At 44.2% G+C, this 27,878-nt stretch overlaps 1 protein-coding gene across 2 annotated transcripts in view; it reads right to left on the reverse strand.

Moving 5' to 3' along the window:
- LOC139541171 (acyl-CoA-binding domain-containing protein 6-like) overlaps nucleotides 1-27,878 on the reverse strand; it is a 54,836-nt gene that overhangs the window by 1,057 nt on the left and 25,901 nt on the right. For both annotated transcript variants that reach the window (XM_071345505.1, XM_071345503.1), the window contains one exon: nucleotides 1,657-1,687. In XM_071345505.1, coding sequence (XP_071201606.1) covers nucleotides 1,657-1,687 — 31 coding nt within the window. The remainder of the gene's footprint in view (nucleotides 1-1,656; nucleotides 1,688-27,878) is intronic.

Here is a 27,878-nt window from a genome sequence, read left to right on the forward strand (position 1 = left end):
GGCAATTTGTGTCCCACTAAAAGGACTCACAGGCTAGGCTACGATATGAGGATAGGGCTTGCATTTTCTTAACTCAGTTAGCGAGTCACAGCGCTGATGCACCTAGATTCCTCTGTGCTCAGAGTGCTTTTCTCCGCCAGTGTCAATCGCTCTCTCCTCTTAAAAAGAGAGCCCTCCTGCTCTTGTGTGATGGGCTGATGTCAGCAGGAACAGCTGATTGACAGCAGGCCCTTTTTATCCTCCAGCCCAGAGGTGGCTAAAGTGTCACCCGTTCTCAGCAGGGAGAAAAAAAACCCAGCCTTGGTTATGTCAGGTTCAATCATTTTTTATTCTTCTATATTGTATATATTTTTGGGGGGGCTGCGTGCGCCGTGTGGGACCTTGGCCTGTAAAAACCCTCTTCCCCCCGGGAGTCGTTGAGAAGGAGAAGAATTTATAGTGTGCAGTAAACCCTTCATTAATCATTTGCCAGCCACTGTGGCCCTGTGCAAAGAGAGGTGGAAATGAATTTTCATTCTCTGCTATTTGTCTCCAAGAGTTCATCGCTTATGTTTATTAGTCATTTTTTAAGCCCCATCCTCCTGTCCCTGCCTGGGTCCCCAGTGGCGTGTGGTCTACTGTACGCTAGCCACGTGCCCAGTCCCCACCTGTAGTCACCCAGCCCAGCCACGTGCCCAGTTCCCACCTGTAGTCACCCAGCCCAGCCACGTGCCCAGTCCCCACCTGTAGTCACCCAGCCCAGCCACGTGCCCAGTCCCCACCTGTAGTCACCCAGCCCAGCCACGTGCCCAGTCCCCACCTGTAGTCACCCAGCCCAGCCACGTGCCCAGTCCCCACCTGTAGTCACCCAGCCCAGCCACGTGCCCAGTCCCCACCTGTAGTCACCCAGCCCAGCCACGTGCCCAGTCCCCTCCCTGTAGTCACCCAGCCCAGCCACGTGCCCAGTTCCCAACCTGTAGTCACCCAGCCCAGCCACGTGCCCAGTCCCCACCCTGTAGTCACCCAGCCCAGCCACGTGCCCAGTCCCCACCCTGTAGTCACCCAGCCCAGCCACGTGCCCAGTCCCCACCCTGTAGTCACCCAGCCCAGCCGGGGGCCAGATGGTGTCCCCCCACACACACACCAAGGGCTCAGAGGACATGGGGGCCGCCCATGGGAGGGGGTATTGCGAGTCTGAGGAGCACTGTTGATTTCCTTGGGGAGACCTGGTGATTATTACACACTGCCACTCCATACGCACAGACACACACACATAGACCATAGATTAGACACAAGCACATGAACACACACAAGCACATGAGCACATGAGCATACACACACACACACACACAGAGATGGAAAGAGGGAGGGATGAAAGAGACGCTGATGGATGAAAGGCACCTTAGATAGAAAAAGCAGTAAAAGAGGGAGAAGAGAGGGGGATGAGAAAGAGCGAGGGAGAGTGAGACAGATGCAGGGCCAAGAGAGCAGATGGTGCCTGCTTTCCCATCCATCACCATACAATTGTTCACACTCATAAACAGAGATGCAATTTACAGTACATGTACAGACAAACAACCATTCATACACAAACATAGCCTATACACACATATTCACCCAGAAATCTAGATGACATTCTCTGATATCTGGAAGCTTTGGTTTATGACAACTCCTTACCATAGTGTAGCGCTGTCTGGCCCTCGTCATCCTGCGAAAAGAGAGTGAGAAATGTTAAGAAACCTGAGGACAGCTAAAGACAAACAAGTCTAACTTGCAGACCCATAACACAGTAATAGGGACAGCAATTTTTATCATAGAGACAATAACCATGGCTCTGTTTGTCAAAGAACAATGAAAGAACCTTAGCCTTGACAGTTGTAAAGTTCTTACTTGTGGCTTGCAAACTTTGCAGTTGAGAAAACTATGGTATTATTGACTAAATCAAAAACCCAATGATTTCACCATAAAGGGGATTATGTGAAAAGATTAAATATTGATCTCAACCTGAGCGAACAATTAAACCTTTCAACTTAGGAGAGACTCTATAGCGACCTGAGCCAGTGGAACCAATGGCATTAGCCCAGTAGCTACCCCTGAGCCGTCCCTGCCACAGGTTAACACACTGTGGCCAATGGGCCAGGAAGAGAAGCCAGACCTCCGTGCTCAACAGGCTCTGAGGTAGGGTGACACGGCCAGGGTCGAGGGACAAAGCCTGGGCGTCTCTCGTCATTGTCCTGGGGTGAGAACGTGCTAAATGCATTACCCACGGAGGCCGTACCGTCACACAATGGTCTTAGTACAAAGGAGCAATCTGCCCTGAGCACGGCCACCGTTTGGGACAAATTGAAGTGGTATCTGTGGTCTGTGTCCTGGAGCGGGGGTGTAAATCCTGTGAACTGTATGTGTAGGAGGCATGAGGCCGGGAGTGAGACGGGGAGGGGGTCGGTGTAACACTGACACAGTGTATGACACGCATCATCAAGGGGGATTCATCTCTTAATTACCACTCCAGCGTGCCTTTTCACCCCATAATGATGACAAACTGCAATACTGTTGTCACCAGCAAGCCGCAGGATCAGATGGGAACAATTAGAATACCTGCAGTCACTGAGCTAACTGGCTGTTTCTTTAGTAAGGTCTAAGGCTGTCAAAACCTGACTATCAGCATCCAGCATAGCCGCAGGAGCAGCCTTTCTGCTCCTTACAAGATAGAACGATCATACAAGGCAGCATGAAATATACAGTCAGGTAAAGAATTATTGGCACCCTTGATAAAGACAATTCCCTATTTCTTCTCAAATAAGTTGAAATGTATAAAAAACTTTCGGTCTTCACACCTTGTTATTGGTTTTTCAACATTCCAGAAGCAATATTATTTCTGTAAACTTAAGTTTACAATTTTATTTAGAAAATAAAGACAAATGACATTGGCACCCCAGAGGTAGTACCTGGTTGCAAAACCTTTGGACAAAATAACTGCAGAATAATAACAAAATAATGCTTCTTGTAGCCATCAATGAGCTTGCTGCACCTTTCTAATGTCAATTTGGCCCACTTCTCAGCAGCAACCTGCTCTAATTCTTCAATGTTTAAGGGGTGCCTTCCACCAACAGCTGTTTTCAGATCTCGCTATAGGTTTTGGATGTAATTTAGATCTGGACTCTTCGCTGACCACTCCAGAACAGTCCAACATCTCTTCTTGAATCATTCCAGGGTGCTTTTTATGTGCGTTTGGGGTCGGTGTCTTGCTGGAAGACCCACAACCTTCAATGGAAACAAAACAAAATTTCACTTAGGGCTCCCAAAAGGCTAGGGCTGGCTCTGACTGCATGTGTGGGTATGGATATGGGTAAGCAGATGAGTTCAGATTTTTGTGTTTCCCCCACCCCCATCAAATTTGCCCATCCCTGGTCTAGTGGGTCTATTGCATGTGTTAACTTCATGCAGGAGAGATGCAGCCATGATGATACCCACTGACAGACAGGCAGGCGGAGAGAGAAAGGCAACAAACAAACAGGTAAGACAGTGAAAAGTGCCTCTCCAAGTTCAGAGTTCATATGATCTCTGATGAAATTATAGCATCGTAAGTCTAGAGGGTGAATTGTATGTGTTAACTTCATGCAGGAGAGAGGCTGCCATGATTATATTTAATTTTAGAGTGGTGATTGATTAATTTCTGTTGGACCTTTCAAGCCTACCTTAAACATTTTTTTTTAACAGATTTTAACTGTGTATGTTGCTGTTTATTATTACAGTATACTAACTGTATTCTAAGTTGAAAATATGACGTTAAGTTTTAAACCATACAGTATGTAGACCTGCAGTAGCAATAACCTGACATAGGGGAAGTGAGTAAAATACTAGGAAATTAATCATACAGTAGCAGAGAAAGAGTACAAAATGTTTGTTAAATTAAATATATCCACATTAAGTCACACTGGTATTCAGTACAGTATGAATGGTCATGGCCCTTAGACTGATTGGACTGTATCAGTGTAGGTGCCCCTTTAAAAAAATATATATATATATTTCACCTTTATTTAACCAGGTAGGCCAGTTGAGAACAAGTTCTCATTTACAACTGCGACCTGGCCAAGATAATGCAAAGCAGTGTGACACAAACAACAACACAGAGTTACACGTGGGATAAACAAGTACAGTCAATAACACAATAGAAAAATATATATACAGTGTGTGCAAATTGTAACGGTTTTGACTTGAGGTTATTGTTTGTAGGGGTGCCAGGTTGGTGGTGCCTACCAGGAGAAAATATTGATTTCTCCTTTTGGTTTGGGAGGGAATGAGTCCCATCTGGTCCGTCAAGTCTACACCAATACAAAGGAATCATGTAAAAGTCAGGATGGACATACACTTTTCATAAACCCTTAAAACATTGGAAATAACTTCAAAACAACTGTATTATTTTGCGTGGGTGGTATTACCAACATAAATGATCACACACACATAATAATATAACAAATAATGAGCTCTGGTTCCTGTACCTCGGGCCTAAAAGAGTCCAGCCAGGTAAAGGAGTTCAGGGAACTCAAGTGACCTTAGTCACGCAATGTTTGTCCGTTCATACAAGTGTAGCGTAAACCCAGTATCAAATCATACAATCAAAATTTCAACTCATTTACCACACAACCCTAAAGGGTATCAAATCTCAATAAGTATTCAACAACAACTGACCACATAAATCAGCACGGTATACATCACACCAAAACAAATGAAATGCGGTATACAAAAAGGTTGTAGTCAGTCGGTCAGTCAGACAATCCAATCCGCCAACAGATCTCCAGCGGAGAAAGACCACGAAGAGCAACGGAGATGTGTAGTCCAACGTAAGCAAAGAGTGGATCAGATCCTGTGTAAACTTGCTATTAGGCTACAAAGCACACTTTTAAATACAACAAAACAAACGGAGTAAAGAATCTTCGGAACTGAGGGTTGAACACATCCTCATTCGCACCACCATCACAACCCCACTTTTGCGCAGCTGATGCTGGCTATTTAATTGGGAAATAAAGGGGAAGCGCCCTATTGGAAGGAGAAGTACTGAGACGTTCAGACAAATTCAGGGCCGTCACACACCCCCTCCCCTGGAAAAAGCCAACCATTGCCCTGGAAGGCACATCTTGGTCTGGGAAACCAAGAAAAGTCTCATAATTTTCCTCTACAAAAATGTTCATGACTTTGTGGCGCTCACGCTCCTCAGTTGAGGGGTAACAGGCCTTAAGGCGTGAGACTTCTGGGTCTGGGAATCAGAGAAAAGTCTCATCACTTTCCTTCTCAAAGATATCCAGGACCTTGCGGCGCTCAATCTCCTCCAATTCCTCAGCCGAGGGGTAACAGGCCTTAAGGCGTGGGACATGGACAACGCGCATAACTTCACCTGTGTCCTCTTTCACCACTCGGTAGTTCAGAGGGCCCATCTGCTCCATAATCCTATATGGTCCTTGCCATTTAGGAGTGAGCTTGGCCGAGAAGAATTGTTCAGCTTTTGAGTAAGGATGAAAGCGAAGCCACACCCGATCACTAACCTGGAACTGCATGTCTCGTCTCTTCTTATCATAATTTCTCTTCTGCTTGAGGCGAGCCTGGATCATGTTCTTTGAGACAAGAGCTCTCAATTCATGGAGATGGACTACCTGGTCATAGCAAGCAGCGTCTGGTGTAAGCTGCTGGGGCTGTAGCATCGTCTCCAAGCGTCCTCGGAGGGGACGACTCAGGTTCAGCTCTGCAGGGGTGACTCCAGTGGACTCCTTCACAGCAGAATTCAGGGCAAATCGAAAACTCGTGAAGGTGCTTATCCCAGTGTTTGTGCTGTGTCCCTACATAGGAAGCAACCATTGTCTTCAAGGTTCGATTAACTCTCTCAGTGAGGATGGTCTGTGGGTGATAGGCCGTGGTCAACTTCTGTCTCAGGTTCCATCTTTGGCAGGTCTCCTCAAAGAGATCAGAGACGAATTGGGAACCTCGATCAGACAGGATGTAATCAGGCACTCCCCAGCGAGTCAGGATCTCTTTCGTGAGGATGTTAGAGACGGTCCTTGCTGTGGCCTGACGCAGAGCAAAGAGCTCCAACCACTTGGAATAGTAATCAACAAAAACAAGCATGTACACATTCTGATTGGAGCTTCTAGGAAATTAACCCATTAAATCCACTCCTAATATTCCCAAGGTCGGGTAACCACCGTTTGCTGCAACTTGCCAGCAGGCTTTCTACCTTCTGGTTTGTACATTTGACAAACCTGACAGTTTCGGATGTGTGACTTCACATCCATGCTCAGATGTGGCCAGTACAGTAATGCTTGCAACCGCTTGTAGGTTTTGAACCTGCCCAGATGACCAGCTAATGGGTCTTCATGGAAATGTTGCAGCAGTTGAAGGCGTAGAGGTTCAGGTATGTACATTTGGTAGAGTGTTCTGAGAGGTAGTTGTACAACTCGGTAGACTTTGTCTACAATGATGGTCGGCTTGGTGGTAGGATTGACCATATTTTCTCCATCTTCCAGGTTAGTCTGGTAAAAAGCCTGTACTTCTGGATCATCCTGTTGGGCTTTCCATATGGCCTCATCAGAGAAGGGAAAGTGCGTTTTGGGTGAGTCTCGACTGCTAGACAGGACAGTAGAACATGGAAGATGAGGGCCACCATTACCACCAGCAGGAGCTCTGGATAATGCATCTGGAACAGTGTTGTATTTTCCTTTCCTGTATTCTACTGCAAAAGGTGAACTCTTGCAACCGTAGAGCCCATCTGATGAGTCTGGTACTTGGTTTGTTGGTCTTGAACACCCACACAAGGGAGGAATGGTCAGTGACCACAGTGAAGTGTCTTCCCTCCAGGTAGTACCTCCACTTTTCCAAAGCCCAGACAACTGCAGAGCACTCTTGCTCGGTTGTGGAGTAGTTCCGTTCTGCTCCATTCAATGTCCGACTGGCGAACGCTAGCATTTCTTCACTGCCACGTCCAGTCTGTTGGACTAGGACAGCACCAAGTCCAACATCACTTGCATCAGTGTAAACAACAAAAGGGCAGTCAAAGTTGGCATGACCCAAAATTGGAGGCGTGACGAGGTGTCGTTTCAGGGTTTCAAAGGAGGTCTGGCACTCTGCCGTCCATCGGAATTTCGCTCCTTTTCGCTTCAATGCGTTAAGTGGTTCTGCCACCTGGGAGAAGTTCGACACAAACCGATGGTACCATCCAGCCATCCCAAGGAACCGTTGAAGGAACTTGAGTGTGGTTGGGACAGGGAAGTCTTGTACAGCCTTGGTCTTTTCAGGATCCACATGAATGCCGTCTAAAGACACAATATGGACAAGGAACTTCAGGGAGGTTTGGCAGAAGTTGCTCTTCTTCATGTTCAATGTCAGACCAGATTCTCTTAGCTTGTCCAACACTGCTTGAAGATCTTGAAAGTGTTGTTCTCTGGTCTGGGAGTAGATAATTATATCGTCCAGGTAGACTAAACAGATCTTCCCTTTGAGCTCACCTAACGCAATCTCCATGAGTCTTTGGAAAGTGGCAGGTGCATTCTTTAATCCAAAAGGCATCACCTTAAAGGAAAACATGACCTCAGCACAGACAAAAGCAGTCTTGTCCTTTCTTTCCTGGTCCATCTCAACCTGCCAATAGCCACTATTGAGGTCAAGGGTAGTGAACACAACAGCGCCAAACAATGACTCCAGGATCTCTTGGATGGTGGGAAGAGGATAGGCATCAGTCTGGGAAACATTGTTGGTCTTCCCATAGTTTACACAAAATCTAAGACCACCAGTCTTTTTTGGGATGAGAACAACAGGGAGAGGAGGAACGTTCAATTAGATCTTGTGTCAACATATCATTAATGAGTCCCTTTTGGATGATTAGCTTCGCTGGGGACAAACGATATGGCTTCTGCTTGATCGACATTTCCTGTGTAAGGAATATTTTGTGCTTCAGGAGCCCGGTGCGTCCCACCTTTGAAGCACATACATCAGAGTTATTATGCAGCTGTTCCAACAGCCTTAACTCCTCTGGCTGTTCCAGCTGAGCTCTTCTCACAGCCTGTAAAAGGAGATCATCAGAAGGATTATCAAGGGTTAGTGGTACCGGAGCCACGGCAGAGAAGACTGCCACATTTGAACCCCAATCATGTAACTTCGTAGCGTGTATGGAAACCAGTAGCAATTGTGTGCGATATTAATCTAGGCAGCGACTCTTGGGGTTTCAGCTCTGGTCAAAGCACCCAGAGTAGGATGGTCGTTCCTGCAAAGGGAGTTAGGTGTGTTGGCCTGTTGTGATTTGTGGTTTCTGGAAGGGTTTACTTGATACTGACTTGGACATGTAGCTGAAGAATGTCCCTTTTGGCTACATCTCCAACAGAACATGGGAGGGGTCTTGGTGGGAGACTTTGGCTGTTGTTGATGGTCTGGCTTGGGTAACTGTTTGGGTGTCTGTTTCTTTCTCTGTTCATATTGCTGTTGACATTCTCTGTCCTTCTCCAACTGCTGTCCCAGTCGAACCAGTCCATCGACAGTGGTGACTCTTTCTCGGAGTTGACTGGCTAGTAGTGGGTTGATGTTCTTCAAGATCAACTTAATGACCTCTTCCTCCTCAATGCCAGGATTCCGCCTTCTGCACAGAGAGTGGTAACAGTATGCAAAGTCACGGATACTCTCTCTCTTTGCACTCGATTCCTGACTCTGTCTGCCAGCTCATTGGTGTAGTCCTCAGACAGAAATGCAGAGGAAAACTTGGCCTCAAAGTCAGCCCAGGAGGTAGTGGTGAGACGTGCCACATCCCACCAGTCTCGAGCTGTCCCATGCAACACATTCCTCAATGTGGCAAGGAGTTCTTCGCTAGCCAGGGGATTGAGGGCAAGAAAGTCACGACATCTTTCCAGATACATTAGCGGATCAGGACCTTCATCCTTTTCCCCAAAGGTGGGAAATTGCAATTTAATGGGCATCGGCCCCCACATGACGTCTACTCAAATCACCATGAACAAAAGAGCTAGGAGGGATTGAGGAAGTAGAGGGTGAGGGAGTTATCAGACCATGAAAATGAACACCAGGATGCATCCAGCAAGGGGTGGCTGCAGCATGGCCTTGTCTTGGCTGTTATGAGGTGCCAGCTTGGCCCTCAGTGGTCTGAACAGAAGTGGACACCAGAGAAGCTCTGTGCAAGGAGTTGTGCCTAATGGAGGCCATGTCAACAGACACGTCATCCAACATTTTAACACATTTAGAGAGCTCTGTCTGCAGTCTTAACCAGAGGAGAAAAACAGGTCCTTGAGGACCTCAGTGTGATGACGTTGCAGGCGCCACTGGAGAGTAGCAGTGAGTTGGTTTCGTTGGTAGTCAAACTGCCTGTCCATGGCACCAGTAATATCCCATCTTCCACTCTCACTGAGCTCTGTCAGCGTGTGAGTTAGAGTGCCCAGTGAGTCTCTGAATTACATTGTTGGCCGGGGTTGGGGTAGCCAGGTGGAAAGCCGTAGAGAAATGCTTATTGAAATTCTCAATTATCGTGGTTTTATCGGTGGTGACAGTGTTTCCTAGCCTCAGTGCAGTGGGCAGTTGGGAGGAAGTGCTCTTATTCTCCAAGGACTTTATAGTGCCCCAAAACTTTTTGGAGTTAGAGCTACAGGATGCAAATGTATGTTTGAAAAAGATAGCCTTTACTTTCCTAACTGACTGTGTGTATTGGTTCCTGACTTCCCTGAAAAGTTGCATATCGCAGGGACTATTCGATGCTAGTGCAGTATGCCATAGGATGTTTTTGTGCTGGTCGAGGGCAGTCAGGTCTGGAGTGAACCAAGGGCTATATCTGTTCTTTTTTTTTTTAATGGGGTATGCTTAGTTAAGATGGTGAGAAAATTACTTTTAAAGAACAACCAGGCATCCTCTACTGACGGGATGAGGTCAATATCCTTCCAGGATACCCGGGCCAGGTCGATTAGAAAGGCCTGCTCGCAGAAGTGTTTTAGGGAGTGCTTGCAGGCGATGAGGGTAGGTCGTTTGATCATGGGCCCATAATGGATGCAGGCAATAAGGCAGTGATCGCTGAGATCCTGATTGAAAACAGCAGAGGTGTATTTTGAGGGCAAGTTGGTCAGGATAATATCTATGAGGGTGCCCATGTTTACAGATTTAGGGTTGTACCTGGTGGGTTCCTTGATAATGGTGGGTTCCCCTGGTGGGTTCCTTGATAATTTAGGTCACCAGTTTAGGTCACCTAACAGAACAAATTCTGAAGATAGATGGGGGGCAATCAATTCACATACAGTCTCCAGGGCACAGCCCCTCTGCAAGGCCCTCCTGTAAATTTGCCCATTTGTAAGTTAATATGTGTCTGTATAGCTCTCAAAAGTCACTAGAAATGAACAACAGAGTAGGGCTGGCTAATAAATCCTTAGTTTTGGGGTTATGCTCAGGTAAAACAATTTGGCTAATCTATACTTCCATATTTCCAAGTCCTATTCTTAAAGATCAAGAATTATGTTTTTTTAATGTAAAGATATAATTTACATAACCAACCCATAAAGTAAAATTGAACATCCATATTTGGCCAGCTATGTAAACTTTAACATTGATTTATCCTGCAATAGATGTCATTCAATTGGTAACATACATTTTTGTCTTCTTCTAATGCCTCTTGAGAGGAAAGTAATCTAAAAGTAACTTAATGTAATCAGATTGCGTTACTGAGTTTGGGTAAGCCAAAAGTTACGTGACCGATTACAATTTTGGACAGGTAACTAGTAACTAACGGATTACATTTAGAAAATAACCTGCTACTGGTGTATACACCTTTTCTATTCACATATTGTCCATACTGTCTATATAGACTATTCACATACAATACCAGTCAAAAGTTTGGACACACCTACTTATTCAAGGGTTTTTCATTATTGTAACAATTTTTTACATTGTAGAATAATAATACTGAAGACATCAAAACTATAAAATAACACATAAGGAATCATGTAACCAAAAAAGTGTTAAACAAATCTTGATATATTTTAGATTCTTCAAATAGCCACCCTTTGCCTTGATGACAAATTTGCAGAGAACCACATCAATTTACAGAAATACTCATCATAAACTTTGATAAAAGATACAAGTGTTATGCACAGAATTAAAGATATACTTCTCCTTAATGCAACCGCTGTGTCAGATTTCAAAAAAGCTTTACGGAAAAAGCACACCATGCAATAATCTGAGTACAGCGCTCAGACACAAAAACAAGCCATACAGATACCCGCCATGTTGTGGAGTCAGTAAAAGTCAGAATTAGCGTTATAAATATTCACTTACCTTTGATGATCTTCATCCAAATGCACTCCCAGGAATCCCAGTTCCACAATAAATGTTTGTTTTGTTCGATAAAGTCCATCATTTATGTCCAAATACCTCCTTTTTGTTAGCGCGTTTAGTTCACCAATCGAAATTCACAAGGCGCGGGCAAGTCCAGGCGAAAGTTCAGACGAAAAGTCCAAAAAGTTATATTACAGTTCGTAGAAACATGTCAAACGATGTATAGAATCATTCTTTAGGATGTTTTTATAATAAATCTTCAATAATGTTTCAACCGGACAATTCCTTTGTCTTTAGAAAGTGAAAGGAACAGAGCTTGCTTTCACCGCTGCGCGCATGATTTAGCTCATGGCCTTCTGCCAGACCCCTTAGTAAAACAGCTCTTATTCGCTCCCCCTTCACAGTAAAAGCCTGAAACAAGGTTCTGAAGACTGTTGACATCTAGTGGAAGCCTTAGGAAGTGCAATATGACCCCCTTTACACTGTATCTTGGAAAGGCAATGAGTTGAAAAACAACAAACCTCAGATATCCCACTTCCTAGTTGGATTTATCACAGGTTTTCGCCTGCCATATGAGTTCTGTTATACTCACAGACATCATTCAAACAGTTTTAGAAACTTCAGAGTGTTTTCTATCCAAATCTACTAATAATATGCATATATTAGCTTCTGGGCCTGAGTAGCAGGCAGTTTACTCTGGGCACGCTTTTCATCCGAACGTGAAAACGCTGCCCCCTATCCCAAACAGGTTTTAAAGTAATGATGGATTGTCGTTTCTCTTTGCTTATTTGAGCTGTTCTTGCCATAATATGGACAATAATGTTGCCAATAATGTTGACCACCATCTTTGAGATTTTGTTTTATTACTTTCCGATTTTTTTGTTGCATATTGTTGCAATACTGTTGCTCAGTATTTGTATAATTTATTTTATACAGTATTTTTTTCTCATCTTTATCAAGGGTGCCAAGAATTCTGGACCTGACTATATGTCTACAAATGTATGGGTTTAAGTACAGGTTCAATTGCGTCCAACATTTAAGTTGGTTCATTCAATATGGACCCTTATGTGAAAAGCAACAAACAAAGTGTTTCACTTTCAATATCAGTAAATCCTCTATTTCTTAGCCCTTGGCCCTAGCCATTAACCACTGAGCACAACCATTAGTAGACCAACCCAGTGTCAGAGACTGTTAAACCATCCCAGAGCATGAGGGGAGATCTCCTACACTGCCTGGTAAAGGCTCCCTCTAACGAGCCCAGAGATCCTATTGTTCGCCCTGAGTAGCACCACTTCAGGGGCCTGCTGATTCCATTAGAGAGTTCAATTCCCCCAAGATGGATAGAATACTGATGCAAATGCCCTCAACCATAAATGGTCAAGAGGGATATAGTATTTTCTTATGGTCTGTCCCTAGGACAATGTTGAATATTCAGTACAATGTGAGTGTTAGGTTTACTAAGCTAAAGCTGCAATAAATCATGAATGGGTATTAATCCCACTTGATGTGCAAAGTGAGTATTAATATCAAATTCACATAATAAGTACAAATGCCTTTACAACTAATTGGCTGAACAGACAGATGCATATCCGGACAATAAATGCATGTCAGCGCGCAGACGCTCTCACACACACTCACGCACTATGGTTGGTCTATTGCCCTATACAATAGAGGAGTGGCAGATGTTTAGTGTAGAGGCAGTGAGTGGGACCTTGACGCACACAAATACATACAAGAATAATTAAACTGTAAGGGGTTTAGGTCTTAATCTGCTCCCACTAATCTGGTGTTAGTCCCGGATGGGCTGGGACAGCACGGTGTGTGCAAGGACACTCCCAGGGTATGACAGGAACACACGAGTTGGCTCATGCACAACACATACACACACACACCACAATTAACACAGATGAACAGCGTATAAAATAATACAGAATAATAGCATATAAAAACTAAGATTAACAGCATATAAAAGTATACAACATAATGAAGTAACCACTGCAAAACTAAGTCTGTATAAAAATTATATTAACTTAGACTAAAAACATGCCTGTACATTTCAGTCAAATTATGAAACCAAAAGCACCAGGTTACCTTTGAAGGTAGCCTAGGCCCCATAGTATGTGGCAGCGGTATCCAGAGGTAGAACACTTTGCTGCAGGTTGGTGCACTGTGGCTGAATAAATGTATGTTAGGGCAGGTGGGGGTTCTGGGCTTTACTGGGCTCTAGTGTGGAGGCTGGCTGGACCTGTGTGTCTGGGAGCTGGTACTAGAGGGGGGTCACTGGCCCATCCTCCTCTCCTCTCACCGTTTACTAATGCTCCAAGATGGGCTTGATGGTAATCAGGGGAAATTGGATTGTCTTGCTTTGGGAAAAAGGAGGAGACTTCCTAGTTGGAGGAAGCTGTTTCCCATGTAGCCTTCCATCCCATTACAGAAGCACATCAGAGCTCAATATATATATTTTTAAATGTCACCAAAAAATACCAAGATGAATGTCAGCATACAGCTCAATAAAGCAGGGTCCATACAACAGATAGAAGCGGGGGGGTAATATAATACATACTAGAGGGCAATATGATTTGGAGGTTCACCATAAAAATTGATTGGTCTATTTGTGTGATGGCAGTACTACCTTTTGCTTACACAAATCTATCATTCCTTTTGGAGATTGAGAGAGGAATGCAACATTATTGGAATAGGTCTGCACAAGTGAATCAAACAACTACAGTCTACATCTTATTGTCTGGCTGCCTTTTTAGTGTGTGTGTGTGTGTGTGTGTGTGTGTGTGTGTGTGTGTGTGTGTGTGTGTGTGTGTGTGTGTGTGTGTGTGTGTGTGTGTGTGTGTGTGTGTGTGTGTGCGTGCGTGCGTGCGTGCGTGCGTGCGTGCGTGCGTGCGTGCGTGCGTGCGTGCGTGCGTGCGTGCGTGCGTGCGTGCGTGCGTGCGTGCGTGCGTGCGTGCGTGCGTGCGTGCGTGTGTGTGTGTGCTTGTGACAGTGTATCAATATGTCCATCTCTGTTTATCTATTTGTTTGTAGCAGCCAAAACCCTGGAGGATGCGCCAATCAGATTACCCTTGGAGGGGAGTGCTGGAATTTCCCTTTCCAGTAGCATGGGGGGGAAAGAGTCCGCAGACAGACAGAGAGAGAAATAAGACGGATAGACGTGAAGACCCTGAAAGAGACGATAAAACAGAGAAAAACATGGAAATAGAGATAAGAAACATGGACAAAATGAGAGAGAGACACGAATAGGGGTTGAAAGGGTTACAGAACAAGGTCTTTCCAGTCCATCACAGCAAAGTAGGTTTGTGTCTACATGAGCCAGACACAGATTCTGTAGAGAAAAATCCCTCTCAAATCCACTGCCATCTGTAGAACCTGCTGCAGCATATGAGGCAGCAGGCAGGGCTTGTTCTCTCTATGGCCAGCCACTAAAAGCTTTCTTGTTTTCATACCACAGCAATCCGGCAACGGCATATGGTAGGTGTGCTGAAAGCCATTGTGGGATTTTTATCCTTTAACACCATTCTCTATTGCAGCTAAATCTCACTCTAACCCCCCCTTCCTCTCTCCATCTCCCACCCCCCTCTCTCCCTCAACTGTCCCTGACAGGCACATTAAACAAGTGGGAAAAATGGACATGCAATTATGATTTATGATCAATGCATGCAGCTGCAGCTGACTTTTATAATGACAATGGCGCTGAGGAGAAGGGAGAGAGAGGGGAGAAAGGCTCAGGTGTCTCCAGGGCCTGCAGTGGGACTTGTGAAGGGAGAATCGATTGAACCCTCAGCCATTCATATGGAGATAGCATTATGATGAGCAGGTGCCATTAATCAGAGTCCCATAAAGACAGAGGAGAACGGGCTGATCCCGTCTGAAGACCTGCTGCAAGATACTGGGTCCTCTATGGTACTGTCTGTTTTCTTTATGGTACTGTATTCCATCGAAGCAGATCACAGGGCACATACAGCGCACTGATGGGCTGAACCGATAATGACATTCTACTGTACACGTCTGTTTGGCGTTCAACACAGGAGTGCAGGTCTGCACTGTCATTGCTCTTTCTATGTTAAAATTCCAGAAAATGATGTCATGGCTTTAAAAGCTTCTGATAGGCTAATTGACATAATATTAGTTAATTGTAGGTGTACCTGTGGATGTATTTCAAGGCCTACCTTCAAACCCAGTGTCTCTTTGCTTGACATCATGGGAAAATGAAAAGAAATCAGCCAAGACCTCAGAAAAAAATGTTGACCTCCACAAGTCTGGTTCATCCTTGGGATCAATTTACAAAAGCCTGAAGGAACCACGTTCATCTGTACAAACAATAATATGCAAGTATAAACACCATGGGACCACGCAGCTGTCATACCGCTCAGGAAGGAGATGCGTTCTGTCTCCTAGAGATGAACGTACTTTGGTGAGAAAAGTGCAAATCAATCCCAAAACAACAGCAAAGGACCTTGTGAAGATGCTGGAGGAAACAGGTACAAAAGTATCTATATCCACAGTAAAACGAGTCCTATATCGACATAACCTGAAAGGCCGCCCAACAAGAAAGAAGCCACTGCTCCAAAACCGCCATAAAAAAGACAGACTACAGTTTGCAACTGCACATGGGGACAAAGAGCGTACTTTTTGGAGAAATGTCCTCTGGTCTGATGAAACAAAAATATAACTGTTTGGCCATAATGACCATCGTTATGTTTGGAGGAAAAAGGGGGAGGCTTGCAAGCCAAAGAACACCATACCAACCGTGAAGCACGGGGGTGGCAGCATCATGTTGCTTTGCTGCAGGAGGGACTGGTGCACTTCACAAAATAGATGGCATCATGAAGAGGAACATTATGTGGATATATTGAAGCAACATCTCAAGACATCAGTCAGGAAGTTAAAGCTTGGTCGCAAATGGGTTTTCCAAATGGACAATGACCCCAAGCATACTTCCAAAGTTGTGGCAAAATGGCTTAAGGACAACAAAGTCAAGGTGTTGGAGTGGCCATCACAAAGCCCTGACCTCAATCCCATAGAAAATTTGTAGGCAGAACTGAAAAAGCGTGTGCTAGCAAGGAGGCCTACAAACCTGACTCAGTTTACACCAGCTCTGTCAGGAGGAATGGGCCAAAATTCACCCAATTTATTGTGGGAAGCTTGTGGAAGGCTACACGAAATGTTTGACCCAAGTTAAACAATTTAAAGGCAATGCTACCAAATACTAATTGAGTGTATGTAACCTTCTGACCCACTGGGAATGTGATGAAAGAAATAAAAGCTGAAATAAATAATTCTCTCTACTATTATTCTCTGTGTGTACAGTGTCTTCAGAAAGTATTCACAACCCTTGTCTTTTTCGAAATGTTGCTGTGTTACACAGCCTTAACTTAAAATATTAATGGAGATTTGTGTCACTGGCCTACACACAGTACCCCATAATGTCAAAGTGGAATAATGTTAATACATTTATAAAAAATGAAAAGCTGAAATGTCTTGAGTCAATAAGTATTGAACCCTTTTGTTATGGCAAGCCTAAATAAGTTCAGGAGTAAAAATGTGCTTAACAAGTCACATAATACGTTGCATGGACTCTGTGTGCAATAATAGTGTTAACATGATTTTTTTCATGATTACCTCATCGCTATACCCCACACATACAATAATCTGTAAGGTCCCTCAGTTGAGCAGAGAATTTCAAACACAGAGACCAGGGAGGTTTTCCATGGCTCGCAAAAGTAGGGCACCTATTGGTAGATGGGTCAAAATAAAAAAACAGACATTGAATATCCCTTTGAGCATGGTGTTATTAATTACACATTGGATGGTGTATCAATACACCTAGTCACTACAAAGAGACTTCCTTCATAAGGAAAGCCAATGGTGACTAAAATAGTTACAGAGGTTAAGGGTGACAGGAGAACTAAGGATGGTGCAACATTGTAGTTACACCACAATACTAACCCAAATGACAAAGTGAAAAGAAGGAAGCCTGTACATAATAAAACATGCATCCTGTTTACAATAAGGCACTAAAGTAAAATTTCAAAACATTTGGCAAATACAAAGCGTTATGTTTGGGGCAAATTCAACACAGCACATCACTGAGTACCACTCTTCATATTTTTAAGCATGGTGGTGGCTATGCTTGTCATCATCAAGGACTAGGTAGTTTTTTTAGGACAAAAATAAACAAAATAAAGCTAAGCACATGCATAATCCTTCAGACTGCTTTCCAAGAGACACTGGGACACAAATTCACCTTTCAGCAGGACAATAACCTAAAACACAAGTAAACACTGGAATTGCTTACGACATCGAATGTTCCTGAGTGGCCTAGCTACACTTTTGAGTTAAATCTACTTGAAAATCTATGGCAAGACTTTAAAATGGCTGTCAAGGAATAATCGACAACCAACTTACCCCTTTTTTCTCCCCAATTGATAGCTACAGTCTTGTCCCATCGCTGCAACTCCCCTACAGACTCGGGAGAGGCGAAGGTCGAGAGTCCGTGCCAAGCCGTACTGCTTCTTGATACACTGCTTGCTTAACCTGTGACAAAGCCTGGGATCGAACCCGGGTCTGTAGTGACACCTCAAGCACTGCAAAGCAGTGCCTTAGATCGCTGCGCCACTCGGGAGCCCTTATTGACAACCAACTTGACAGAGCTTGAAGAATCCAGGTGGTCTTAGAGACTTACCCAGATAGACTCACAGCTGTAATCACTGCCAAAGGCGATTCTGATATGTATTGACTCATGGGTGTGAATACTTATGTAAATTAGATATTTCTGCATTTCATTTTCAATAAATGTGCTAAAATTTCTAAAAACATGTTTTCCTTTTGGGGTATTGTGGTAGATGGGTGAGAGGAAATATCTATTTAATACATTTTGAAATCAAGTTGTAACAATAAAATGTGGAATCAGTCAAGGGGTATGAATCATTTCTGAAGGCACTGTATGTGTGTGCATCTGCCTCTGCGTGTGTTTCTGAGGGAGCTGGGAATCCAGTGTTAAAAGGATCAGGAGACAGGGGCACCCCTAATTGAATCTGGGCCACCTCCCTGTGCAGTGAGTGTTAACCTTGCCATTCAGCGTGTGCGCGCTACTATGCTGGTGCAAATTAGCGCTTCCTCAAAGTGTCCTTGAGGTGCCTGCCACCCCTCGCAAATGGCCAAGCCCACTCCACGTAGTTAAACTGAGACGTTTGTATCTGTGGCCTTGAGGTCTGATGCTCTTCTCAGCTCCCTAATCAACTGAAAGTTTGGGAATGGATCCTTCCAACAATGTCTGCTAGGAACTATTTATTGGGCATCTATGTGTGTTTTGATATTCAGATTGAGGTTGATTAAAACCATAGACTGGGGTTAATTTCTCTCTGCCCCCCCCCCCCCTCCCTCCTTCTGTCCCCTCCTCTCCCACGGCTCTTGCTCCCGAGGGACACCTTAGAATCCATTAAGCATTCTAGCATGGGGGAGAGTGGCAGAGAATTAACATTGGTGAGCTCCTAGTCGAGTGGATCATCAGTGATGTTTAAAAATAAATATATAAAATAAATACATAAAAGAGTGTAATATGAAAATCTATGGCCAGGCAGCAGGCATTTGGGAGAGACCTATAAAGCAGCAGTGTGTACTAACTGGACTCTAAAATGAAAACAGTCACTTTGTTTTCTCTATCCATCAGTATGCAGCTGAGGACAGCTTTAATAATGCTCAGGGCAATTTATGTGGATGGTTAAAAAATATTTAATAAAATTGTTGAGTTTACAAATTGTGAGAAACCAATAAGATGGGTAGCTACAACGCAACAAAGAGGGACTTTATTTTATACCTGAGGCAGGAATATGAGTCAAGTAGCTATTTCTTTACACAGTGCTTCATACAATAAATCCATATCTGTGCATCATCCTATTGGGACTTTTAAAATGGTTGTGTGGCCGTTTTACTTTCATTTAAACATATGCCATATAACCCCTGCTAGCAGGTATAAATGTCAAATGTTCTGTATGAGTGGTGTAAGTTCACTCTATACGTCTGTGTGTGGCTGAGCAGAGTGGTTCTTTACAACGGTTGCTAATGCATATAAGACAAAATATTGTAATACCCTACACAAAAGTAAATGGTTGCTTATTACAACTCCTACGATTCACCTCTGTTGGCACCATATGTAAAGAGCTGTCAAACTGAGTTTCTGTAGACCTCTTCTCTTTTATTAAAAAAAAAGCACACACAAAAAACGTGCTTCCACAAAACAGTGCAATTACCTTTAGGCAAGGTAAAGAAACCATATTAAACACTGGGGCAATTAATTTGTTTGTCAATGGCCCTATTAAAAGATTGGAAACCGGGCTGGCTTTCTTAAACATCTGTACATGGGTGTATGACCTGCACACAGTAGCTGTGCCATGCAGATGAGACTTATTCCTGCACATGTGAGAACACTGCCATTCTCATGCAGCAGGCAACGACCCTCCCCTCCCCCTTTTCCCCTCTCCCCCTCTCTTATCCTCCCCCACACACACCGTTATGACAAACTCCGTTAGATATTTGTTATGACTCTGATGACTGCGCCATTTGTTATGGGAGGCCGTGCTGGGAAGGGGGAGGGATACAAACCTGTAATAATGCTCCAGCCATAGAATTTCAATCAGCCGCTGTTGCCCGTGTGTGTGTGTGTGTTTACTAGTTTAATAACCAAGGCAGTTGACACTGAGGTGGAGGACAGAGATGAGAATGTTCACTGGGCTGTATTGCTCTGATAAAACAGACCCTGGCTTTGGATAGACCAGGAACATGGCTTCAATACCTGACCTAATGTCCATGGTCTACAGCAGGGTTCTCCAACTGGCGCCCCGTGGGCCTGATTTGACCCACGGGTGGTTTTATTTGGCCCCCCCATGTTTTCTGAGCATTGACGGACATAAAAACAAAAGGAAATCAGCTCCAATTTTGGAAATCTGTCCCCAAGTATTCCCACACATAAGAGAGACACGTGATTGCACACAAACTTAAGCAAGTTTTGAAATGATACATGTTTTAGTCAAATATTAAATCTGTTTGAGTTTCTTGCGATCAATTTGCAGTCTACAAATGATTTGTAATTATGTTCCGGCCCCCCGACCATCCGCGGCTGAACCTAGTTGATGATCCCTGCTCTACTGTCTAGCTTCACACAGCTGAGGGCAGGTACAAAGGGATGCATTTCTATTCACATTACATTAAAATATCAAAATTACACTGCATTGCATGGCATTGCCACTAACTAGGACGGTGCAGCAAACATTCAATAAGACAAAGAGTAAAACACAATTGACTTACTGGGAGAGAAGAGTTGTTCACAGTAAGACACTGTGAGAATGTCATTATTGTCATCATACAGTACTTAAATCTACAGCCAGAAGGCTTCTGTACAATAAATTATCCCTATTCTTAGAGCCTTGCAATGAGCTTGATTTACTCTCTTACTGTAGAGACCACTGAAATCAGGAACCTACAATCAAAGTGCCACGACTGCTCTGTGAGGATCCAAATAGTTCAGGTCAGCTTGGCAATGGATGACTTCAACCAGACCCTCTCTCACCCACAGATCAAATCAAATCAAATGTATTTATATAGCCCTTCTTACATCAGCTGATATCTCAAAGTGCTGTACAGAAACCCAGCCTAAAACCCCAAACAGCAAGCAATGCAGGTATAGAAGCACGGTGGCTAGGAAAAACTCCCTAGAAAGGGGGGAGGAGGGAACTGGTGGGGGGTTGACCGCCCACACCCTGTTGTAAATCAAGGAGAGAACATCCCTCTCCAATACTCACCAGGGAATGTGCCTTTGTCTATACAGACATTTTCCCGCCAAAAATCTAACACGTTCTAAAGTTAATACTGGAACAATATTTCTAACATAGACCACTAATGTCGGTTTGGGTGTTATTTTGTGACATCATTAAAAATGTTATAAAGGATATACTGTAACTTGGAAAGTATATCAACTATATGTACGAAGTTTCCATCCTTTACTTTGTGTATGAAATAATAATAATAAAAACGATTAAAGTGTTTTTGTTGAGAGGGATGTGATCCTAGAAACTATAAGAGTAAATTGTTTCTATAACTTCGTACAAGTAAGTAGTCACCGCCCCCTTGAGTGAAGTCAGAGAGCGTGTCAGCCTCACGAACCGCCCCTTTTGAAGAACTGTATAAAATTATGGGTTAAGAATTACCATATCAGACCAGAGAGCCGTTGAGCTGCAGCTCACGTCCAAAGTGGTTTGAACTCTACCTCTTGTTGAGATTTCAGAGACAAAGTCACCTCCTGGACAATCACTGGTACGGCTGATTAGCTGTCCTAAGTAAAGTATCTACAAAAGTGAATTTAAGTCGGACCATTCTACTACTCTTCTCAAATCACCGTAGTGCACTACTCTTATCACGCCACTGAGAACCATCGACACAGCTGGCTAGCCTATCTTCAAAGAATCATCTTCCAGAGCGAGTGGAAGCAGAGTGAGCTCTGTAGTTCTGTTCAGGACTACACCACGGGTCGCCAGATGCCGGGCGACGGCAGAGGAGAGCAACAGTAGAAGAGATGGGTGGGGACCCCTTTTGGACAATCGTAGTCTTACAAGTGTGCCGCGGAATGGTCCAACACCCTTTCCAAGAAGGCCTGATTCCGACAGAGATACACAGCGAACCAAGGCATTTACACGTAAATACATTCATGATTTCCTACTCCAAATGGGAGGCGGTTTGTGTGCAAAGTATATGATTACTGTGAGAGTAATTTATAAAATGTACCAATGCTAATTGTCTCTGTCTCTCTCTCCCTTCCTCTCCATCTCCTTTGTAACAAGCCGCCATATTGTGTCAGTCCGCTAGGGACCTGTTTCTAATGTATTAAGTGTGTATGTTTATCCTGTGTTATCATTTAGTTAGCTAGTAAATAATTAATTTAACCAATTTGTGTAGTGTGTCTAATTTCTCAAGTGTGATTCTGACACACAACAGCTATAGAAAAACATGCATCACTGTCCAGATAATGTCTGAGAATGTTTTGCTTGTCTTCACACAACCCAACAAACTGCCAAGGTCCCTATCTAGCCATATAAACAATCCACTACATTGACACTAAATATGTATACAGGCCAGGGGGCACTTAAGCACTTAGCAAAGATTTCATTTCTCCTCACATCAATATCAAATCAATGTGTTTATAGTCTAAGAGGTCGTACAGAAAAAGAACACTTACGGCATCACAAATCAAACACACACACAGCGCTTGTTGCTGACGTGCACGCTGACCTGCCAATCAGCACTCAATACCAAGTGTGGTAGAAGAGTAGTCTGATGTGAATGTCTATACGTCTATAACTACCTAAACTACTTCCCTAGTCAATCTGCAGTTGCAGCCAACAGTGAAGTACAGAAACCATCTAGGAGATAGGACACCAACATGGAGTCCCCCCCGCCTTTCCTCTGCCCCCTCTGCCCTGTGATGCCGCTGTCTGTCCCACATAATGCGTGGCCATGAACTAGTTGTAGCCCAGCCAGATATTTATTACTATTGATCTACCTGGTCCCAGCCAGAGACTTTTGTTCTCTCGGCTCTCGGCTTTGACCTCAATTAAGTTATGAATTTCTATCTGATAGACTGCGAGCGCTTTAGACCGGCGTGGCCGAGGCCTGGAGTGGATTAATTAGAATTAGTGGTGCTGGGAATCACCCTCTGCGTCTCATGGATCATGTTGTTTTAATACAAAGTAAAGAGCCACACACACAGTCGCCGGCTCAGCCAGCCATGCACACACAGGGACAGCCACTGTCACAAACCACATGCAGAGGACAGGACTAGATTCAGTCTGGAGATTATTTAATCCAGCCCCACACACAAACTGAATTTACAACCTGCCAATATAAATAGCAGATTCTTCCACTTCACCTCACTGTAGTCTTCCTCCTGCCTTGCCCCTCCGCCTCTCTCTTCCTCCCTCTACTTTTTTGCCTCTCTCTTCAAACTGTTTCTATTTGTGATTGTTGCCTGTTGCCTTACATGCACCTTACCCTCACACCCTTTTTATGAGATTAAATCTGCCCAATTCCAAACCTCCCACATTGTTTACATGTTTCCGATCTGTAATCAGCCTAGCTGAAGTCTTAAATTGTGTTTTTGTTGCTACCTGCATATCCCACTACAGCCCATTCCCCAGGAAGCCAGGCCACAGCCAGATTGCTGCTTGTTTGTTTGACACAAAATCCCAACGGGGAGGCCAGGATGTCTGAGCCTTGACCAATGAAAAGGACTCTTAAGGTCTTATTTACATTAGTGAGAGTGGCTGTGCACATAGCAATCAGAGTTTTTCCTGGATCAAAAAGTGGCTTAGGTGGTGGGCGTTGCAGGGGGTTTCGCAGGGGTGTGGCAATGAGCATGGTCGGTCCGTCAGCGTGTACAATTATTTAGGAACATTTTAGAGGCCCCCATCTTGGCAGTGTAGAGACATGATTGCATTTAAAAGCTAATTTCCTGCAATTCTACACATTTTGCCATGCAGCTCAGAGAAAACATTGCAGATTTAAAGCAAATTTCCTGTGGTTATATATATTCTGCCATGGAGATGATAGAACCCTTTAAGTTTCCTGGAATTATATGCATTTGCCATGGCTAATGCTGTGTTCTTTTGGTCCAACAAAATAACAAAATTAATACTGCTAAAATCATTGTTTTGGGAATTTTCAACCATCACCGACGGTCTAGATTTTATTTTGGTGATTGTTAGTTCTCAAAGATAAAAAAAAAAGATGCAAGGGCCTCCCAAATGGTGCAGTGGTCTAAGGCACTAGAGGTGTCACTACAGACCCGGGTTCGATCCCAGGCTGTATCACAACCGTCCGTGATTGGGAGTCCCATAGGGCGGCGCACAATTGGCCCAGCGTCGTCCGGGTTAGGGGAGGGTTTAGCCGGGGGGGCTTTACTTGGCTCATCACGCTCTAGCGGCTCCTTGTGGCGGGCCGGGCGCCTGCAGGCTGATCCCGGTCGTCAGGTGAATGGTGTTTCCTCTGACACATTGGTGCAGCAGGCATCCAGGTTAAATGGGCGGGTGTTAAGAAGCGCGATTTGGCGGGTCATGTTTCAGAGGACGCATGACTCGACCTTCCACTCCCGAGCCCGTTGGGGAGTTACAGAGATGAGACAAAATCGAAATTGGGGAGAAAAAGGGGGGAAGAAATGTATATATACACAGTGCATTCGGAAAGTATTCAGCCCCCATGCCTTTTCCACATTTTGTTGCAGCCTTATTCTTAAATGGATTAAATAATGTTTCCCCCTCACCAATCTACACACAATACTCCATAATGACAAAGCAAAAATAGGTTTTTATACATTAAAAAAAAACTGAAATATCACATTTACAAAAGTATTCAGACCCTTTACTCAGTACTTTGTTGAAGCACCTTTGGCAGTGATTACAGACTTCTTGGGTATGACGCTACAAGCTTGACACACCTGTATTGGGGAGTTTCTCCCATTCCTCTCTGCATATCCTCTCAAGCTCTGTCAGGTTGGATTGGGAGGGTCGCTGCAAAGCTATTTTCAGGTCTCTAGAGATGTTCGATCAGGTTCAAGTCTGGGCTCTGGTTGGGCCACTCAAGGACATTGAGACTTGTCCCGAAGCAACTCCTGCGTTGTCTTGGCCCTGTGTTTAGGGTCGTTGTCCTGTTGGAAGGTAAACCTTCACCCCAGTCTGAGGTCCTGAGCACTCGAACAGGTTTTCATCAAGGATCTCGCTGTACTTTGCTCCGTTCATCTTTCCCTTGATTCTGTCTTCCAGTCCCGGCCACTGAAAAACATCCTCACAACATGATGATGCTGCTACCACCACCATGCTTCACCGTAGGGATGGTGCCAGGTTTTCTCCAGACGTGACGCTTGGCATTCAGGCCAAAGAGTTCAATCTTGGTTTCATCAGACCAGAGAATCTTGTTTCTCATGGTCTGAAAGTTCTTTAGGTGCCCTTTGGCAAACTCCAAGCGGTTTGTCATGTGCCTTTTACTGAAGAGTGGCTTCCGTCTGGCCACTCTACCATAAAGGCCTGATTGGTGGAGTATTGCAAAGATGGTTGTCCTTCTGGAAGGTTCTCCCATCTCCACAGAGGAACTCTGGAGGTCTGTCATAGTAACCATCGGGTTCTTGGTCACCTCCGAGTCTGAGTGGTTCAAAACTTCTTCCATTTAAGAATGATGGAGGCCACTGTGTTCTTGGGGACCTTCAATGCCGCAGAAATATTTTGGTACCCTTTCCCAGATCTGCGCTTCGACACAATCCCGTCTCTGAGCTCTGCAGACAATTCCTTCGACCTCATGGCTTGGTTTTTGCTCTGACATGCACAGTCAACTGTGGGACCTTATGTAGACAGGTGTGTGCCTTTCCAAATCACGTCCAATCAATTGAATTTAGCACAGGTAGACTCCAAGTTGTAGAAACATCTCAAGGATGATCAATGGAAACAGGATGCACCTGTTCTCAATTTCAAACTCTCAAAGCAAAGGGTCTGAATACTTATACAGTGGGGAGAACAAGTATTTGATACACTGACAATTTTGCAGGTTTTCCTACTTACAAAGCATGTAGAGGTCTGTAATTTTTATCATAGGTACAGTTCAACTGTGAGAGAAGGAATCTAAAACAAAAATCCAGAAAATCACATTGTATGATTTTTAAGTAATTAATTTGCATTTTATTGCATGACATAAGTATTTGATACATCAGAAAAGCAGAACTGAATATTTGGTACAGAAACCTTAGTTTGCAATTACAGAGATCATACGTTTCCTGTAGTTCTTGACCAGGTTTGCACACACTGCAGCAGGGATTTTGGCCCACTCCTCCATACAGACCTTCTCCAGATCCTTCAGGTTTCGGGGCTGTCGCTGGGCAATACGGACTTTCGGCTCCCTCCAAAGATTTTCTATTGGGTTCAGGTCTGGAGACTGGCTAGGCCACTCCAGGACCTTGAGATGCTTCTTACGGAGCCACTCCTTAGTTGCCCTGGCTGTGTGTTTCGGGTCGTTGTCATGCTGGAAGACCCAGCCACGACCCATCTTCAATGCTCTTACTGAGGGAAGGAGGTTGTTGGTCAAGATCTCGCGATACATGGCCCCATCCATCCTCCCCTCAATACGGTGCAGTCGTCCTGTCCCCTTTGCAGAAAAGCATCCCCAAAGAATGATGTTTCCACCTCCATGCTTCACGGTTGGGATGGTGTTCTTGGGGTTGTACTCATCCTTCTATTCCTCCAAACACGGCGAGTGGAGTTTAGAGCAAAAAGCTCTATTTTTGTCTCATCAGACCACATGACCTTCTCCCATTCCTCCTCTGGATCATCCAGATGGTCATTGGCAAACTTCAGACGGGCCTGGACATGCGCTGGCTTGAGCAGGGGGACCTTGCGTGCGCTGCAGGATTTTAATCCATGACGGCGTAGTGTGTTACTAATGGTTTTCTTTGAGACTGTGGTCCCAGCTCTCTTCAGGTCATTGACCAGGTCCTGCCGTGTAGTTCTGGGCTGATCCCTCACATTCCTCATGATCATTGATGCCCCACGAGGTGAGATCTTGCATGGAGCCCCAGACCGAGGGTGATTGACCGTCATCTTGAACTTCTTCCATTTTCTAATAATTGTGCCAACAGTTGTTGCCTTCTCACCAAGCTGCTTGGCTATTGTCCTGTAGCCCATCCCAGCCTTGTACAGGTCTACAATTTATCCCTGATGTCCTTACACAGCTCTCTGGTCTTGGCCATTGTGGAGAGGTTGGAGTCTGTTTGATTGAGTGTGTGGACAGGTGTCTTTTATACAGGTAACGAGTTCAAACAGGTGCAGTTAATACAGGTAATGAGTGGAGAACAGGAGGGCTTCTTAAAGAAAAACTAACAGGTCTGTGAGAGCCGGAATTCTTACTGGTTGGTAGGTGATCAAATACTTATGTCATGCAATAAAATGCAAATTAATTACTTAAAAATCATACAATGTGATTTTCTGGATTTTTGTTTTAGATTCCGTCTCTCACAGTTGAAGTGTACCTATGATAAAAATGACAGACCTCTACATGCTTTGTAAGTAGGAAAACCTGCAAAATCGGCAGTGTATCAAATACTTGTTCTCCCCACTGTATAAATGAGATATTTCAACAACAATTTTTTTTTATACATTTGCAAGCATGTCTAAAAAACTGTTTTTACTTCATCATTATGTAACAAAATGTGGGAAAAGTCAAGGGGTCCGAAAACTTTCCAAATGCACTGTAGGTCCATTATCTTTTCTACATACTTTATATCTGGTTTTAGTCCTTTAAGTTCAAACTGAAAGCGTTTTTCCATCCCGAAAATAAAAAACAAATACAGTACCAGTCAAAAGGTTGGACACACCTACTCATTCAAGGCTTATGCTTTATTTTTAGAATAATAGTGAAGACATCCAAACTATGAAATAACAAAAAGGATATTCGTTTGTAGGCGTCCGTTCAGACGCTACAGTCGTTTTCGTGGTCTGACAAACACCACTATAGCTCTGCCACCTTCCACCGCAGATACTGTATGGAAGGCCGACATA

Source organism: Salvelinus alpinus, chromosome 16 (genome assembly GCF_045679555.1).
Source record: "Salvelinus alpinus chromosome 16, SLU_Salpinus.1, whole genome shotgun sequence".
Lineage (NCBI taxonomy): Eukaryota > Metazoa > Chordata > Actinopteri > Salmoniformes > Salmonidae > Salvelinus > Salvelinus alpinus.